We start from the raw sequence: 18,598 nt of genomic DNA on the forward strand, positions 1-18,598 counted from the left end.
GTCCAGATTCAATTTGAACCGATCTAACGGTCACAACTTTATTTTATATTTTCATTTTTTTTTCTACAAATCCAAATCACTTAAAATTTTAAGACATTCATTCTTCTAATCAAAGCACACCTAATAAAAATATTTTAAAAAATAATCCACAATATAAATTAACTAAAATACCCTTACAAAGTTTCTAAGGTATTTTAATCAATTTATTTTTTACAAATTTATTTTTTTGTTATTTTATTAGATTTTCCAATTTCTATAGATTACACACGCATTTGTAAAAAAAAAATTTAAAATTAAAATATAAAATGAGATTGTGACCGACAGGTCGACCTACATTGAATCTAAGCCATCTTAGATAATTATCTAAGCAACTGGCTGATTCTATCATTTTCTTTATATATATATATATATATATATATATATATATATATATATATATATATATATATATATATATATATAACCTTTCAAAGGCTACGCTGAATGCCATATCTTTTATCCCAGCATCCCTTCTCGCTTCCTTCTGCACCTGACGGAGAGTGCATGTCATTATGATTATCTTAAGATGAAGAGTGCATCTTCCATCAGGTGGAGAAGGAAGCGATAAAGAATAGGTTAAAAAACGCTCTGGGCACAACATAGCGTTTTAAAGGTTTAACTCACATGTATGCACATATAGCGTAAGTAATTTCGTGTTACCGCTCAAACCCATTATAAGATAATGAAACGAAATTCGATAGTTTTAGTGTAATGGTCAACGTAGTTTTCATTCCCACACCTCACACTTTCAAACTCCTGAGCTTTATGAAAACACGGGTACCGGATGTCTTCCCCACTCAATTACCCAAAAATAAAAAAACTAACAAAAGTGTTTCTTAAGCCAAAAGGATTTCCTACTCCCGTGGGAGTATACTATTTATTTACTCCCTCGGATATAATACCTGCCACAAATACCTCTTAGTCTCAAATTTTGAGATGTAATCTTTACAGCATATAAACTAATATCAATAAAAAAAATCTTAAATAAACTCTATAAATACAAGGGGAAAAAATGCATCAAAATTTAATAGAGACCTTCCAATTTGAGAAGAGCTAGATCTAAGTATCACAAAACTCAAAATTTAAATTGTTTCCTTTTGAAACAAAAATCATTTATGTGGTTGGCAAACTTTTAGAAAAATAATACTACTTGATAGGTATTTTGCACCGAGGGAGTAGACGCATAGTATACGTGCTTTTTTCTTATTATTTAAGAAGTAAAAAACGTCTCACCTGAAGCCATCATAACAAGACGAATAAATGGGTGAAAGCCAATCCCACCAAATAAAGCTCTTAAACCCCAACCATTTGCCTCATCTCACAACTGGCTTTTGCCTAGGCATAGCCTGTGCAGCCATGAGAGCCACCTTCAAAGGATCAGATGAAACAAAACCCTGACCCTGCATCCCTTCATGAACCCTCCTAGCCTCTTGCACAAACCCACCAGCCAAAAGCCCATGAATCACCCTCTCAAACTCTTCCCCACTCAAAGCCTCTTTCTTCTCTTCAACAATCCCCAAAGCTTCAAGCGCCTTCTCTCTCACCCTAGCCCTTGCATACATATCGCACAGACTCACATGAACCTTAAAAGGAACCTCCTCTTTACTCCCAATCTTACTCAAAACTTGTTCCACCTCCGCAACAAGCTGCAACCTACCAAGCCAATCCACCAAAACTGCATAAGTGTGGGTACCCAACTTGTACCCTTCTCTCTCTAGATGCAATAGCAAGCCTAAAGCCTTATCCAGCAAGTTCTTCTTCTCGTAGGCAGCTAACAAGCTAGCTGTGCACTTATCATCAGGCTTATGGCCAGCTTTTATCATGTAATCATAGTTGTTTCGAGCTTGTTCGGGGTCACCTGCATGTCCATAGGCCTCAACAAGCAAAGAGCATGATTCTAAATCAGGCTGAAACCCTGCAAATTGCATTGTGTTGACAATTCTCTGAGCCCCATCAACATGGCCACCTTGAGCGAAGGCCCTGAGCAATTCCATGTAGATTTGCTTTGTGGGTCTTATATCTCTTGCCTCCATCTCTCTCATCAAAGACTCGCCAGACTTGGGTAGGCCCGCTTTTATGTAAGCCATGATCATGGAGTTGTAAATCCTTTGGTCGGGTTGGAAGCCTCGAGCCCTAATATCTTCAAAGGCTTGCTTGGCTAGATCAAGATTACTAGAGTTGCTATACATGTGAACCAAGGTCATATATGTTAAAATGTCCGGCGAGATTCCTTTCTCTGTCATTTTCCCAAGGATCCTTTCAGCATCAGCTATGCGGTCTTCCTTAGCATGGGCATCTATGAGCTTTGAGAAGTCACGGATGTTTGGCTCGAAAGATTTCTTGTCTAGAACAAGTTCAGCAACCTGTTATACAAACAGAAATAGAAAGAATTATATATATATAGAGAGAGAGAGATAATAAAACCAAGAAAAACAGAAGGGAATAGAAGGGAGATAGACAGGTTTAGGGAATGCAAGACTGGGTTTTCATTTCATGCAAACTGTTAAGTTACAAATAAAACATATTTCTAGGCAAAACCTCTGGGTTAGTGAGAATCCATTATGCCAACTTCATACCTGGTTTGACAACTGATGCAATGTAGAAATATTCCGATTTGCTTTCTCTAGAAAATGGTATGCTCATGATATGGTGAAATTTCTTCAAAATGAATTTTTGCAAAATATGTACAACTATAAGTTCTCAAGAATACCACTACTACATTTATAAACAGTTGACAAATATTATATTAGGAAATCATATGACTAAAATTCATTTCATTTTTCTCTTCGTTACTTTTCATGGATCTTGATGGTATTCCTAACTTGTATTTTCTTCCTATTGATATAATAGGTACAAAGAGAAAGAAGAGAGGGATCAGAAGAACATGTGAGAGAAGAGAGAGAGAGAGGAGAGAGAAAAGAGAGGTGCAAGTTGGAGAGACAAGAATGTGGAGAGGTGCCTGAAAGAAGTCTCCCTTAGTGTTAGATGACCTCTACGGACCTATATTATCTTATTTATAATAATAAAATGTGTACAAATTACAGTAACATCCTATTGAATAAATTAATGTCTTTAAGATTCTAAAAAAATACGAGAATGCCTAGAATCCACAGTAAAAACACAACCAAAATAACCTACTCATCAACACCCCCCCTTCTAGCTGGAGCATGAATGTCACATATGCCCAGCTTGAAACAAATTTGTTGATACTGGTTACAACCAAGAGCCTTGGTGAATATATCAACCAATAGATCCTTTTGACTTCACCAATGGAGTAGTTATCTGCTCACATGCTAGTTTCTCTTGAATAAAATGACAATATGCTTCAATATGTTGTGTTCTCCCATGAAATACTGGGTTGCCAGCTATATGGATGGCTAATTGATTGTCACGGAACATCCTTATTGGCTCAGTAACTGTGAATCCCATCTCCTGCATCAAGGTTTTCAGCCACAATAGCTGACATGTAGTGTGTGTCTTTGCACAATATTCAGCCACAAAACTACACCTGGAAACCACATTGTTTCTTGATCTGTCCGATGGAGATCCTACCTAATCAGCATCAAAATAAATCCCAATGTTAAGATGGCAATTTTGCCTATAAATAAGTCCTTGACTTGAAACCCCCTTAAGATATCGCAAGATTCTCCTCATTGACTCCCAGTGTGGTGTCCTAGGAAAATGCATGCATTGACTCACTACACTCAATGCAAAAGTTATGTTTGGCCAAGTAATTGTTACGTAGTTAATTCTACCAACAAGCCTTTTGTACCTGCCTGGATCTTCAAACAACTCTCATTGATTCGCTGATATTTAATACTTGGATCTATAGGTGCATCAATTGGATTAGCACCCAAAATCCATGTTTCTGTCAACAAATTTGTTATGTACTTCCTTTGAGACAAACCGATTCCATACTTGGACCAGGCTATTTCAATTCCAAGAAAATACCTAAGCTATCCCAAATCTTTTGTCTGAAGATGTTGCTGCAAATATCCCTTTAACTTATTAACTCCTTCCTAATCACTCCTTATAATGATGATGTCATCAACGTGAACCACCACATAGTGAATGATCCATATAGCTCCGTAGAAACCTATATGCTATGACAATTTCACTGAACTTCTCGAACCATGCACATGGGGGTTGCTTCGGACTATAAATTGCTTTCTTCAATTTGCATACCTTGTCTGACTCAAACAATCTTTGAGATGTGGACGTCGAGCTCTTAGAGCACCATATCTTCAATCCTTTATTGAAACACTCTTCAAAGATCGGGTTCTATCGAAAGTTAGAAACCAAACCCATATGGTGGATGTGTTTTCATGCATTTTTTGATGATGAAAGGAAGATATACATCTTCTCACTCAAAAATGAGTCTTTGTGATGTGGACCTTACCAAGATGATGAAATGGTTTAAGTACTTGCCATTTATATCCACAACGCTAAAGTTGAAAGTTGAAGATTCTATTTGACACTTACCAGCAACAAACATTACTATAATACTTTGTCAAAATACGTTGATCGAAACATTATTCAGTGCATCTATGAACCCCTGATTTTGACATTGTGGTTCTACCTTCCAAAAAAAACATGGATTCGCTATTCCCAAAGTTTGAGATCAAGATCTCATAAACGTTGAATCCTGGCCTTGTGCACTTATGAATCGCAAATTTGAGAGATGGAATCTACACTCCCAACTTCCAAGCATCCGGATTCAAAAAAGGATATAGAATGAGATTCGAGAAATTTGGAATCATGATTCCTATCTTCCAAGAATCGTGATTCATCCCAAGAAACGCAGAATCGGGATTCTTGAACCAAAATCATGACATCGCTACATGATTGCGGCAACTATACCACTGCCACATTATTTTATCAATAGGTATCATGCTTACCATAACTTAGCCCCCTTGGAAACAATTGTTTCCCATTTGGCAAATAATATTGATCGTACATTCATATAACCTGTTTGAAAGTGCAGTATAGCATTGGCTTTCATGTGAAGCAAAGGACGCCATTGACAATCAAAAGGAATGGTAAAGTAAACCATCAAATATTTATCTATAGAATATCCACCAGAAAAAGCAATATGTATCATATAGTATCCAGACAACCAGAAAAGTTGAAGTGATGATAGAAACCCGAAAATTAACTGAGGGGCAACTAGATGCACTTGGAGCCTCTCCTAGTAATTTGGAAACTCGAAAGTCAAGAAAAAAAACATGAGAAAAGGATGCATCCAAAAGAATCCATAAGATACTTCATTAAATGGAAACTTGATCAATTGTCACATGGGATAGCATTTGTGAGACCGGTCTTTCAACCCCAATGCCAGACAGTGATAAGAAAACTGGGGACATGTTGATACTTGAGAGTTATAGCCCCACCATGGAAGCCACCAAATACTCCAAAGCCTCACCAAAAGTTCTAAAAACTTCATGTGCATAAATTTTCAAAAAAATAGGGTCTAAGACTCGGAATTTGCCTCAGTAAGCTTAGACACCTCCTGAGTCTTAAACTAAAGGGAGTTATGAGTTTTTCATGAGACTGGGAATGAGAACAAAGTCCTACCAGACACCCTATCAGACACTTATCAAGTATTACATGATTCTTTCATAAAATAAAATATTATATGTAACTTTTCAAAAAACAAAATACAATATTATATATAATATTTTTCATAACTTTGCCTTGGCTGCCCCCAAGCCGGTCATGTCAGTCCCAAGCCCGGGTAAAGGAGGAGGGTTGCATTAAGTAGGGCAACCAGCGTAAAGGGTTGCATTACGTAGGGCAACCAGCGTAAAACTTTGCCAAATCTTGTCATGAATCCTGAACCTATGAGCAGAATGGCGAAACAGGATTCATGTAGCCGACCCCAAATAGTTGACATATGGCTTAGATGATGATGATGATATGTAATATCTGAGTTTTGCTTGGACATATATGAGGTTCCTAGATATTGGAGCAGCCTCTTCAACACTAGGACAGAATTCTACCCACCCAATCTCTAGGTGATGCCTGTGCAGATAATATATCATTTTAGCTCCAAAAGATGTCCAAGACATATTGCTATCGTCTCTGTCTCAGGTTTGCTTATCAAGCCTTATAATAATGTTGATCCAAGAGTCGCAAAAAACAACTTCATATTGTGGGGCTCTTTTATTCTTACATGTGAATTCATCATTCCCCAACGATTTTTACGGAAGGACCTATCCTTATATGCACACATTATAAATCTTGGTTCAGGGTGCATCTGATAATTAACTTTTACCTAATGTTGTCTACACAACAAAAGAAATATCATTAACAACGTACAATGATAAATTGATAATACTAGTGTTCCTTGATTATCAATATTGAGAACAATTACCATCAAAAGATTTTAATTTCCTCAAGATATCAAATGGTGACATTTCATTGATTACATATCCTGGAAATGATAGAAATAAAATAATGATTATCTAAACGACAAAAACAACCAATATACAGTGCACAAATGCCCACGAATAACATATGATTAAAGAATATTTCTAAAAAGAATTCGCTAAAACAATTTTTTTATTTATTAAAGTACGAGTTTAACTAGTTAAATTTTAAGTTAGTATATTAAAGTATTTTTGCAATAAATATTTATAGAAGCTTCACAAGGATTTTTGGAAGTGGGCAACGGTTTGAATTGACCATAACATAAGATAAACTAGACCCCCCCTCCCCCCCCCCCAAAAAAAAAAAAATTTAGAGAGAGAGAGAATCATGAGCATTCCTATCCCATATTTGTAAGTTGAGAATGCTCTTTGCATTTCCATAAGGGGGTAAAAAAGGCAGCCTATCTCTATGTTTCATCAATATAATAAATTTCAAGGTGTAGCAACAACATATCAAGCTAGTTCATTTTCACACACTTTGACAACCATTGAAAGAAAAAGGAGTTTTGCTAGCCACATTATCTTACAGTGTTTTAAATGTGGCCGCATCTGGCCGTATGTAGTGGGCACCGCATCGGAAAGACCGCATATGCGGTTTGGAGGTATGTGGGCAGATATGTGCCGCATCAAAGCCACATAGCGCATCTGGCTGCATACTGTTCCGCGATGTTATTTTTTATTGTGCCCCTCGGGGATGGGCAAAATGGTCGTTTTTACCATAAAAAATTGGGGGAAATAGTTTGAGGGGTATTAAACCCCCTAAACGAGCATTTACAGCCACTTTCGTGGCATAAGGATGGGAGAAAGGCTGAAAAAATTATTCTGAATACATCTTTTTGGAGTCGAATACTTCTTGCATTGGAGGTGGCTTGCCCTTTAGTGAGAGTGCTTCGACTGGTTGATGGTGATGTGAAGCCCGCAATGACTAGGGCAAGAGCAGAGAAAAAAATTGTTTTACAAGGTGATGAAATTATGTGCAAGGCTATACTTGAAATTATTGATAACAGATGGGATACCCAGCTTCACAGACACCTCCATTCAACTGGTTACTTTCTAAACCAATCTCTTCACTACAAGCACCCATCCATTGAGTCAGATCGTGTAATAAATGGTAGGTTCTTAGATGTGCTTGAGAGGATGGTGCCTAACAAAGATATCCAGGATGAGATCCGGAGCTATGAATTGATTAAGTTCAAGTTAGCCTTTGGGAATCTTTGGGAGAGATATTGCTACTTGAAATAGGGACACTACAGATCCAGGTAATGGCCAAAACTACCCTTACTTATCTATGATTTATGTATAGTTCCATTGTTTATTTATTTACCCTTAATTTTTATCTCTATTATAATCTAAATTATAAAATATTATACAACTACATGATGCGCATTATATGGAAGCGAGACACCAAATCTACAACGTCTCGCTATTCGAGAGTTGAATCTCACATGTAGCTCATCTGGTTGAGAACGCAATTGGAGTGCATTTGAGCATGTAAGTCCTTAACTCCTTATTTCTTGAATTTCAATTTCAATTTTCAATTTTTTAATATAAAATCTAATTTATCTAATTTCAATTTTCTACCACTGCTCCATACAAAAAAAAAAAATAGGTTGGAGCAGAAAAAATTGAATGATTTGGTTTATGTGCGGTATGATGAGCGGCTTAGGGAGAGGTATCAAAATCGCATGAAGCTCAACCCTATTCAATTGTATGAAGCTGATGGTGATTCTACAAGTGAGTGGACCATGGATCCAAGACTAGAGAGTGTGTTTGAGGGTGAGGATCTTACATGGCTCGATGTCGAGCTAGCAACAGAGGCTAATGAAGAAGATCGACCTAACACTAGAGTACAGTGGAGTAGGGGAGCTAGGTCTAGTCGCACTCGCACATCAGCACCAGAGTCCGAAGAGGAGGCTGACTAAGAGGACAAGGAAGAAGAATATGTGGAGGTCGTCGAGGATAATATTGATGATGCAAATGACGACTCTCAAGATGACTTCTCTGCTTAATATTTGAAAAATTGACTTCAAAATTGTCTCTCAAGATGACTTCTATGATGAATGGATGATTGTATTAACTATTAACTCTTCTTGAGCTTGACTTCAAAACTCTTTAATCTTCATGGAGACATGGACTTTTGGTTTGTAGTATCACTATTTTGTACCTTTAAAATTTGTGGTTGCAAATTTGTGCTCATGGTTATTGATTGTTAAATGTTTTATGAAGCTAGTTTCTAGTTTCTATTAGGGGATAGTGGATACAGAATCTGCGACAACTAATATTTTTAGAGTTAATCATTAAACTAAAATACCTACTATCATATATATCACCTCTATATTTTTTTCTATTACATATACCTATTTTTTTAGATTTTTTTTATATTTATTGACCGCATCGTCGCGATGCACTCGCATTCAGACTGCATAGAGCCGCATCGGCCCCCCCACCGCTTTTGGCCGCATCTCGCATTTTAAAATAGTACTATCTTCAACAGTTCAACATTCTTTCCAACCATTTCTAAGGATCATATGGTTGTTTGAAAAAGTGACGTTGTATATCTTAATCACAATATACTTCAAATATAGAAAGAAACCAAATTTCTCATCGATCAACTGGCACAAGATGAAATGTGCACCGATTAGACGCTAATTAGTATTGAAACCTAAACTTGAAATGGCATTTGCTTACTACAAAATGTTACCCAGACGAGTTCAACAAAACCAATATGTTAGAATTAAGGTGTAACTAGGAAAGGATTTATTACAAAATGCAAGGTAGAACCTCAAGGTTGCACCAGTTCTCTGAAATATAGCTCAGGCAAGATACTCAGCACCTGCCAGAGCTGAGTCACTCGGGAGTCCACCTTAAACCCTAAATCCAAGAAACACACACACGCACGCACGCACGCACACACGCACGCACGCACGCACGCACACACACACACACACACACACACACACACACACACACACACACACACACCAACCACATATCACATGGAATAGCAATAGATTGATGTTATTGGCTTGAAAAAGTTAGAAAAAAGGGGAGTTTCAAACTATACAACAAAAAAAAAAAAAGTACAAAAAAACATGAATGTGCATAGGAAATGAATTATAAATCAATTTCAGTAAAAGCATTTATCAAATTTATGAATTTTAAATTGACAAAGTGAAAGATATCCAAAATTTCGAGGTCGATCCTCCATGCTTCATGCTCAATGTGAATTGATGCCTCCAGTCCTTATCAAGCTTTGTCAGACCCAATTCAAGAACCTCAAATCAATTTCGGGTTTGGTTTCCGATCTAGGAGATAGGAGCTCTTGAAAAGTTCACATTACTACTAAATTTGAATTTCAAATCTGTAAAATACGGTTCATTTTTTTAGAAATCAAGGCAATGGTTGGATCAAGAACACAAAAAGAGCCTTAGGGATCAATTTTTGTTGAATATTGACCACCGATTGGGAAGAAATTACAAATTTAACAAAGAAATTGGCCGATTCTTTCAATAAAAAAAATCTCTCAAATCCGGTGTTCTTCCTCAAATTCTTTATTTGTAACAACGACATCAGAATAAAATCCTAGCTAGCATGGAATATTGGCTCATATCTGCAACCCAAGGTTCTAAATCAAATAAATGAAGGAAAAAGGAGGGAAGATTTCAGTCCTCCTTTTAACTTATCTGTGATAAGTGATCGTGCCCAAGTTGCTCAATACTCGGGTGAGAGTTGCTACAGTACTCACAAGTACTGTATAGGCAATGAACATGGTACATTATGTACCGTGTTCCGGACATGGGACCTTGCTGAGTCCTAGCGACTCACCTGAGTGCGAGTCAACTAGGTTAAGGTTTAGAATACTGGGTTACACAGATGCACTAGGGTGCAAGTAAATGAAGCACAAGGGGGAGTAGGAATTCCAATAAGAGATTTTCAGGGGCCAACTATCATTACAAGATGTACTGGCGTACCATTTAGTTGAATGGATAACCCTTGATTTCGGGGAAATTAGGACATTTTGGAAAAGTCCAGGACAGACCGCAAATGTTCATATTGCCGATCATGTACATGTATTGTTAGCTAATGAGTGTCAAAGAGCTTGTTTAGAGCTAGAGACTTATAGGCTGCCTTAGACTCACTGCACAATTTGTGCTATGTTATTCTCTTAGTTAATATAACTGACATATCAAGCATTTTTAATGCTACCTACTGGTTTTATATATTGTGTTGTAGAATGGATAAAACCTGCTATTCAGTTTTGGTCAAGACTTCGAAAACCAACAATTGAATCTAGGGCTTCACACAAGCACAAAAAAAGAAAGGTGATGAATTGTTTAGATCAATTTTCAAGGGAAACTTATCTTCAAAAAAAAATTTCAATGGAAACTTTGTTTTTGGTTGATGAAGGCTGGCAAACGTAATATATAGAAGTTCTACCCAAAAGAGACAACCATTGGAAAATAAGGGCATTGAACCTGCGTGCTTTTCTTTCGAGGCTAAAACCCCTAAAATTGAATTATCAAAAGGAAAAGTCCCCATTTTTAATGTAAGAAAAGAAGCATCCTTTGTTGTCCTATTGTTATTGGTTCATGGAGCAAAAAAGAATATAGCCATGCCCTACAAGTTTGGCCCCTTGTAGCCAAGACTGGTTGAAGGCAATATGGGCCATGATAGGGATAGCCGGGGAGGCAGGAGTGGGCTACACAAACTAGGTTCCCAGAAGTTTGGATGATGCTTGCTCTCTAGAGGCAAATGTAAAATCCTGATTCGAGTCATGGTGGGGGTGATGCGGGACGATTAATTATACACCAATGTTGGGTGCAATGTGAAAGCTTCGCAAAACTGGGTTTGGCTACCTTAGCTTCCAACCCAAAAAACTGACTAGTGGAAGTAACCGTTAGGGGACCAAGCCAACATTGAGAAGGGTTGAGCAATATGGAAATAAAGGAGCTGGGTATGTGATTGGTCATCTAGATGAGGAGACTAACTGCGAGAGCGAAATAAGAGTTTGTTTAGAGCCTTGGGAAGCAAAGCTCAAAGAACTAAAATATGAGACCTTGAGGGGTGCTTGACTACCCTTCATAAGGTCCTCACAACCATCATCTCAAAGTTGTGTGGTGCATGCCCCCAAAATATGCTTAATGTGTTGTAAAGAGGCAAAGAGGTGGTGGAGGTCTTCTGCATTATCCCCAAGCATACAAGACGTTACATGATGCAAGAGGTAAGAAAAGCTCAAGCCAGTGAGGTATAACATCAGTGTTTCAAGGGATTAAGGTAGAAGGCAGCTACGGAACAAGGTTTGGCATCAGGATCAAAATTACTTAGTGGATTTGTTACTGTAAGCTCAGTTCTTGATGTTACATGCATGATCAATGAAGTTAATGATAATGCAGATTCCCAAACACCTGAGGGTTTTGAAATGGTAATTCTATCCATAGGATGTAATTTGCTCTTTCAATGACTGCTGCCCCCATATGTATCAGTTGGTTGCATCTCCAATGAAACTTGACATGCAACTTGTAATCTAAAAATGATGAAGCTGTTGGACCACTCGAGTTACCAACTTGAAATCATCAGAACAATTGGAAGTCTTTACAAGTTGATTCAAGAGGTACCTCACCAAGACCTGGCGATGTCATAAGACAGCCAACTAAGTTTTAGTCGTTCATATTTTTTTTTTGCTTTTATGTTTTCAAGACTCACCCATGTCAATTTAGACTTAGCGGCGATATGTCTTGTGTGTCAATCTATGATACAAACACAGATAGAACATCAGAATGATATGGTGGGTGGATCCTAGTCTACATGCAGATTGAAATAATCCAAGACAGGGATGTTATTTATAGCAATTTTTTTGGTGAAAGATATTTAACTTGGTCATCTACTCTTGTGCAGAAAATGTCAATTGAAGATTGATCGTTAGACAAATCTAGTTGGCCAATCCTCGAGTTTGACACTGTAAAAGAGGAAGTATCAAATCTAGATTGCAAACAATGGAAGTGTTAACCCAAGCACCAATAATAATATTATTCCAAATTCTTTCACAAAACTACTTGATCGACAACCTTCTTGCAGAGCAAATGGGGAATGTCACAAAGTAGCAACTTGTTCAGGTGCGGAATTCTTTATCAAGAGAACACGAAAGAGAAATTGAAAAAAGAAAAAACAACAAGAAGATACATGCAAGGAAGTAATAAGGGTTATCCATATCTATTTGAAGAAAATTCATACAAGGATTTTGAACATAAAGATAAATGATTGAAATTAGAAGATTAAGAGCATATATCATCATGGAGCCCTTAAACAAACACCTTCCAAAATTTTAATAATTAGCATAATACATCTCACAAATTCAAACCGAATGCAATTAGACAAAGCAATTATGTGCCATTAGTAATCATTGATAAGAAAAAGAAAAATGTGATCAGTTTGACAGAAAATACAAATGTAATTCACAACGAGGGGAACATGTGGTAATCAAATCAAACCTAGAATTTCAGATATAGGATTTCCTTTTTCTTTTCTTTTTATTAATGGTGAAATCAATAGGAATCTTAATTTATTTGCAATATGGTTATCTTTAAATCCTATTTTACCACATGTTTCGAGAGAGTTTCCAACAGAATTAGAATAAGAATTTGTTCCTTATTTGTGATCTTTTACCTATATGTTTTGCAACCAAATGGTGCTACCAAGCTTTGCTGAGGATATCAAATCATTTCTTGAATATATTAGCCATTTAAAAGATGCTAGCTATGTTATATATGTTAATCAAATTTCGTTTGGTGATTATCAAAAAAGAAAATGTTTAGCTAACATACTAAATGTTATTCAAATTTTCTTTTGCTAACATGTTAGTCAAATTTCTAGATGTACACAAATTCTATGATTGAGAGTCATTGTGTATATTTTTAAAATGCTAGAGAAAGGAAAGGAAGAAAAAGACCTAAACAGTCCATTGCAAGAATAGAATAATGATACTGACCTTGAAACACAATCTGGGCTTGTTTTTTTCTTTCAGTCTCTCAAGCAAGGCAAGCCAATCAATTCGGGCCGGCTCTAAAAGCTCTTCCCATTCAACCAATAACTGATATGGATCCTCATCATCCGACAAAGAAAGCATTTTGTCCATAACAAGCTTGCATTTTCCCTCTATCTCCTTAGTCTCTTGTGGAGCAATCAATTTTTCCGCATCTTCAAGCCTCTCAGCCACTTCTCTCCACTTGGGTCCCGATAAATCGAGGCCATATATCTTATACTGGATCTTTCCTTTCCTCTTTGGAAGAACAAAGGATTGAGTTTCTTCACCAACAGCATTTTCTCCCTCAACTCTCTCTCCCTCCTCACTCTGCAAACTTCCATCTTTTGATGAAGCAACATCCTCATCAGACAAGGCGTTTTCTTCTTCTCTCATTTGTTCCAAGCCCCTATAAAACTCAGTTTCAGCCATCTTTTCTTGCGCCCATTTGAGCCTGAGCTCTTTGAGCATATCACCACGAATCCCCACCTCTTGAGCAAACTTGCACATCTCTTTCACCTCTTCACACTGTAAATGCTTCTTCAATTCCTCTCGCTTTCTCATCTTTCTCATGTCTTCCACGATGAAATTGCAGACCTCCCAAACTGCTCGCCACAACTCCTGGCTAAAATCCTGAAACTGGGTTTCCTTCACCAAGTTCAGCATATCATTTATCGAGCCCTTCTCCATCTCTAAAACCACTTTCTGGACTATAACAGCAAGCATTCCATCAATGGTTTCTTTGTTACAGTTGGGGTAAGCTTCAGAAACCTTGCTTCTCATGATATAGACAAACCTTGACAAGAACTCATTCATGGGTCCATCCTGGTCTTCTTCTTCTCTCTCTTCTTGTCGAGAGATTTGAAGAGAGTTGAGATGCCTTGAGTTTGGGGTATAGAGAGAGAATGCAAATGAGAGATTGTTCGTTTTTTTGAGGTGAGGAAGAGTGAAGGGGGCATTGGCAGTAGGTGTTGAGTGATATGGAGAGGAATGGGTCAGATTGAGAAGGGCGAGAGAGGTGATTCTCTGCTTTAGGTGAGTTATTGCTTGTTTGGAGAATAAAGGCTTCATTGTTGTAGAGATTTGATTGAGAGAGAGAGAGAGAGAGAAAGAGAGAGAGCGACAGAGACAGAGATTACATGTAAAACGTTTCACCGATGTCGTCAAGAATTTGGATCCAAAAGACTGTTGTGAAGAGAAAGTAGACTGAGAACAGCAGAGCAGGAGAGAGAGACCTTAGACCCCTGAGATGGTGTTAGGTAGCAGTTGATAACTTTCACTACAATGTCCCTGAGAATCGCCCCTGCTACTGACTTTCATAGATTCTGGGATGCAAGTGAAATTTGGTAGGGAGCTGGAAACCCTGTTTGACAAACTGTGGTGCTGGTAATTTCACCTGTTTGGCAATGGGAAAGCTAGAAACCACCTGTAACATTGTTCATAATGTATTTCATTGATATAATGTGTGAAATGCAGTTTTTTAAAGACATTTTGTAATTAAACAAGGGTCCTTCCATTCATCCAACATATTACCAAACATGTAAATAGATTCAAGGAATACCAATATTTACATAAATATTGAAAAAATTTGATTTTCTTAATATCAAAATTTCACTCAATACACAAGCATCCCTCAAGAGCAAACATATATCATTTATTTAAGAAATAAATATTTAAAAGTTTGAAAGCGAACCATTCAATATCGCCACCACACCATACAAAACTATTGATTACTGATTCAGGCAATAGACTTCATCAATAAGCATTGATCCATGCACGAAAAATTCCAATTGGAAATGTGACATGAAATGCAAGGGAAATAGAGCTACCAAGAAGGGTTCCAGATGTCCATTTCATTGGAAGCAAAATCAAGCACTAGTTCTTAAATACACAGCCATGGCACTCTTCTCCTTTATAGCCAGGTTCCAAATGTCCATTTCATTGGAAGCTAATATTTCTAATAGAGTATTGCCACAATTTGCAGAATAACGAAGAAAACCTTCGCAATAACTCAGTAATAATTTTCTAAAAGGCATTGAAAAAGTTGATGGATGAAGTGAACTGTCATCCAAACGACATCCGGGCAGCTTCTCAAATAAGGATGTGGTATGGATTAGTTAAACAAAAATACAAAAAAATGGCAAACAACTCCCAAACCCCATAACCATGAGGCACTAGATACTCAAAACAATTGGCTAGAAGTGTAATACAACAGTGATGCAAGGAACACAGTCTATTTGTATAGAATGTTATCAAGCCATAAAAAAAAATGGAAGTTCAGTAAACCGGTAAAAAAAAATGGTGCACTTGACCATTAATGTGAGAAGAGAAAGACTACATTATGAATACCAAGGTGGAGAAAGGGAGATTATTCAATGACTATTGAACCCCAAAAACTAGTAAAAGACAGAGAGAAAATGTGAGACAGAGAGAGCCCAATTCTTCACTGTAATTTTTGCAATAATGAACATATAGAGAGATTGCAGTAATGAAGAAGCCTAAGAAAACCCTAAAAAAAATACTGGTGCTACTCCTTCATTGCAATTTTGTCAAAACCTTAAGTAAAGATCTACAAATAATGGTGTAGATACACCATGGAATTAAACCATAATTTACAGGTCCATTCATTAGCAAATGAAGAAGTGTGTTAGCACATTTATCACACCATAACAAATAAAGAGCACAAAACATTTCAAGATTAACTGAGAAAAAAAAATAAACTAAATCAGAAAAAAAAAAAAAAAAAAAAAAAATCACCTTTCTATATTTGAGAATTATTAGAAGGTGATTGTTTTTAGGCAAAAAAAAAACGGTACAAATATCCATCAATGGTGATATTAGCTATTAAAAAAAAGAAACAGAGCAAAAAAACCCCAAATCATTAACTTGAATCCCTACATTGAGAATAACTAGGGAAAAAAAAAGAAAATAATAAAAATTAACAGTTAAAAGAAAATGAAAAACAGAAAAACTCAAATTTCGAGTTTTTCTGCTTAATAAACAGTAAAACAAGTTACTGACAAATGGATCCCTACATTAAGAAAAACAAAAAAAAAACATGAATACAAACTAACAGTTAACAAAAAATGAAAAAAAAAATTTAATACAAATTAAGTTAACAAATTGCGGGTTTATCTGCTTAATAAACAATGAAAAAGGTAAAATCTCAGTAATTTTTGCGGATTATCTTCTTCGTGATGCTTTTCAGCACCAGTAGAGTTTTATGGAGCGAGTGGGTTTTTTTTCCTTCAAGAAGTTTAGGGTTTAAAAAGAACGGGCGTCTGTGCATTTTAGGGGAGTTCTGACATTCACTAAGGTAGCATTTGATAACTTTCACTACAGTCTCCCTGGGAATCACCCCTGGAGATTTCACAAAAGTGTAAAGCCCCTCTAATGCTACCAAGTGTACTTAAATAAGGTTCCTTGCATTCTCCTGTTTATTTGACACTGGAGAGTGGTATCAAATATACAATACTTCAATCTAGCTTGCTCGCATTTGTGTATCCTGACCAATAGTTAGCAAATCACCGTTTAATCGGCGATTTTTTCAAATAATCGGCATTTTTATGGAAACAGTTTTAAAAATCGCATAGTTTTCATAAAAACATTTAAAACGCGCTTTTTTCAATTTAAATCAGGTCAAAAAATCGTATCTTGTTTTACCTATAATTTTTTTTGAAAGATCAATTTTTTTTTTTCTTTTTTTGTGTATTGCAGCCAATGCTACTTTCATACTTTTGAAAAAAAATTTATTTAAAAAAAAAAAGCTAAAATGGAAATTTTTATCCCCACTATTCTTCAAAGCCACAGTGGCAGATTGAAGGTATGAATTTGTTTTTCCCTTTTTTTTTAAACTCAAACAAATAGATGCAGATTTCAGTTGTTTTATGGAAAATCATTGCTGTTTTATAGCAAATCATTTTGTGAAGTAAATCATTGTGTAAAGAAATAAGAGCTCAAAACAAAGTCTTTCACTGATGAATGAGAAGCAGAAAATGTGACTACAGGACCAAGTAATAAATATTTTGTTTTTGATTATGTGATAACAAAGATAAACGATATATTGAAAACTGTAAACTTACAGGATCAAGCAATTGTACATATAGGATTAGTTCCTCAAACCTAATCCTTCAGCTCCGCTTGTTGTTTCCCGAAAAAAATGAAAAACCCTCTTCCTTTTCAACCTCTAAAAATCAGTTAGCTCCTCTTCAGAAATCAGTATAGTTGGGGCTTTCTCTCAAACAACATCCCAAATCAGAGAGAAAAACCCTCTTCAAACTATATCCCAAATCAGCATCCCATCTTCCTTTTCTCTCTAAAAATTCTCTCTCTAAAAATCAGTTAGGGCCTCTTCCATTAGGGTTTGTGCAGCTGATGACCTCTTCCTTCTTCCTTCTTCCTTCTTCCTTCTTCCTTCTTCCCTCTATAAACCCTAATGGCTCTGAGCCCGGCCCTATTTTCTTCTTTTCCTTCTTCCTTCCTCTCTCTAAACCGCTCTCTCTAAACCGTAAACAGAGATGTGAAACCCATGGGTACATACCCAGCCCTATTTTCTTCCTTCTTCTCTCTCTAAACTGTACAGCCCTGTTTTCTTCCTTCTCCCAAATTTCTACGAGCTTTTTTTCGATTAAGAAATTTATAAAACTTTAACCATAGTTATGAAGTGATTATAATTAAATCACTGCAATGAGAAAATAAAAATCGTGTTTTTTTAATACCTCCTAAATAAGTGTTATGTTTAAATATATTTATATATATTTTAGTTAATTACGTATTTATTTGCTTAATTATATTAGTCTAGTAAGTCTTTTATGGATAAATTATTTACTGATAGGTTTGACATAATTTTTACTTTTTAAAATTTCAAAATTTTTAATATTATAAATTTATTCGATTTTTTTATTCTGATTTTTTTAACTTAAATGGATATATTAACAATATCTTTATATGAAGTATTTTTGTTTTTTTATATTTTTTACCTAATTTTTTCATTCAACATTTTAAAATAAAAAATATTTATTTCAGATTTTATAGTAAACAGATTTATTGATAGTCTCCGACTTGCTAACTATGATCCTAACTGGTTCAGAATCCCACAAAATGTATATTGCTT

At 36.1% G+C, this 18,598-nt stretch overlaps 1 protein-coding gene across 5 annotated transcripts in view; it reads right to left on the reverse strand.

Annotated features, from left to right (window-relative positions):
- NFD5 (pentatricopeptide (PPR) repeat-containing protein) overlaps window positions 1-18,063 on the reverse strand; it is a 35,239-nt gene extending 17,176 nt beyond the window's left edge. For 3 of the 5 annotated variants that reach the window (XR_002281056.2, XR_002281058.2, XR_016052515.1), the window contains exons 1-3: window positions 17,568-18,063; window positions 13,453-14,911; window positions 1,273-2,402 (exon numbers count right to left, since the gene is read on the reverse strand). Coding sequence is in view for 1 of the 5 variants with exons in the window: in XM_006878504.4 (XP_006878566.2) it covers window positions 1,353-2,402; window positions 13,453-14,556 (2,154 nt within the window). In the remaining 4 variants the exon portion in view is untranslated. Of the gene's footprint in view, window positions 1-714; window positions 942-1,215; window positions 2,403-13,452; window positions 14,912-17,567 lie in introns of those variants that run through there. The other 2 variants (XR_002281057.2, XM_006878504.4) reach the window with 2 other exon arrangements.
- Window positions 18,064-18,598: the final 535 nt, after the last annotated feature.

The sequence above is a fragment of the Amborella trichopoda genome, chromosome 3 (genome assembly GCF_054954075.1).
Source record: "Amborella trichopoda isolate Santa Cruz 75 chromosome 3, AtrichopodaSantaCruz75HAP2 v2.0, whole genome shotgun sequence".
Classification (NCBI taxonomy): domain Eukaryota; kingdom Viridiplantae; phylum Streptophyta; class Magnoliopsida; order Amborellales; family Amborellaceae; genus Amborella; species Amborella trichopoda.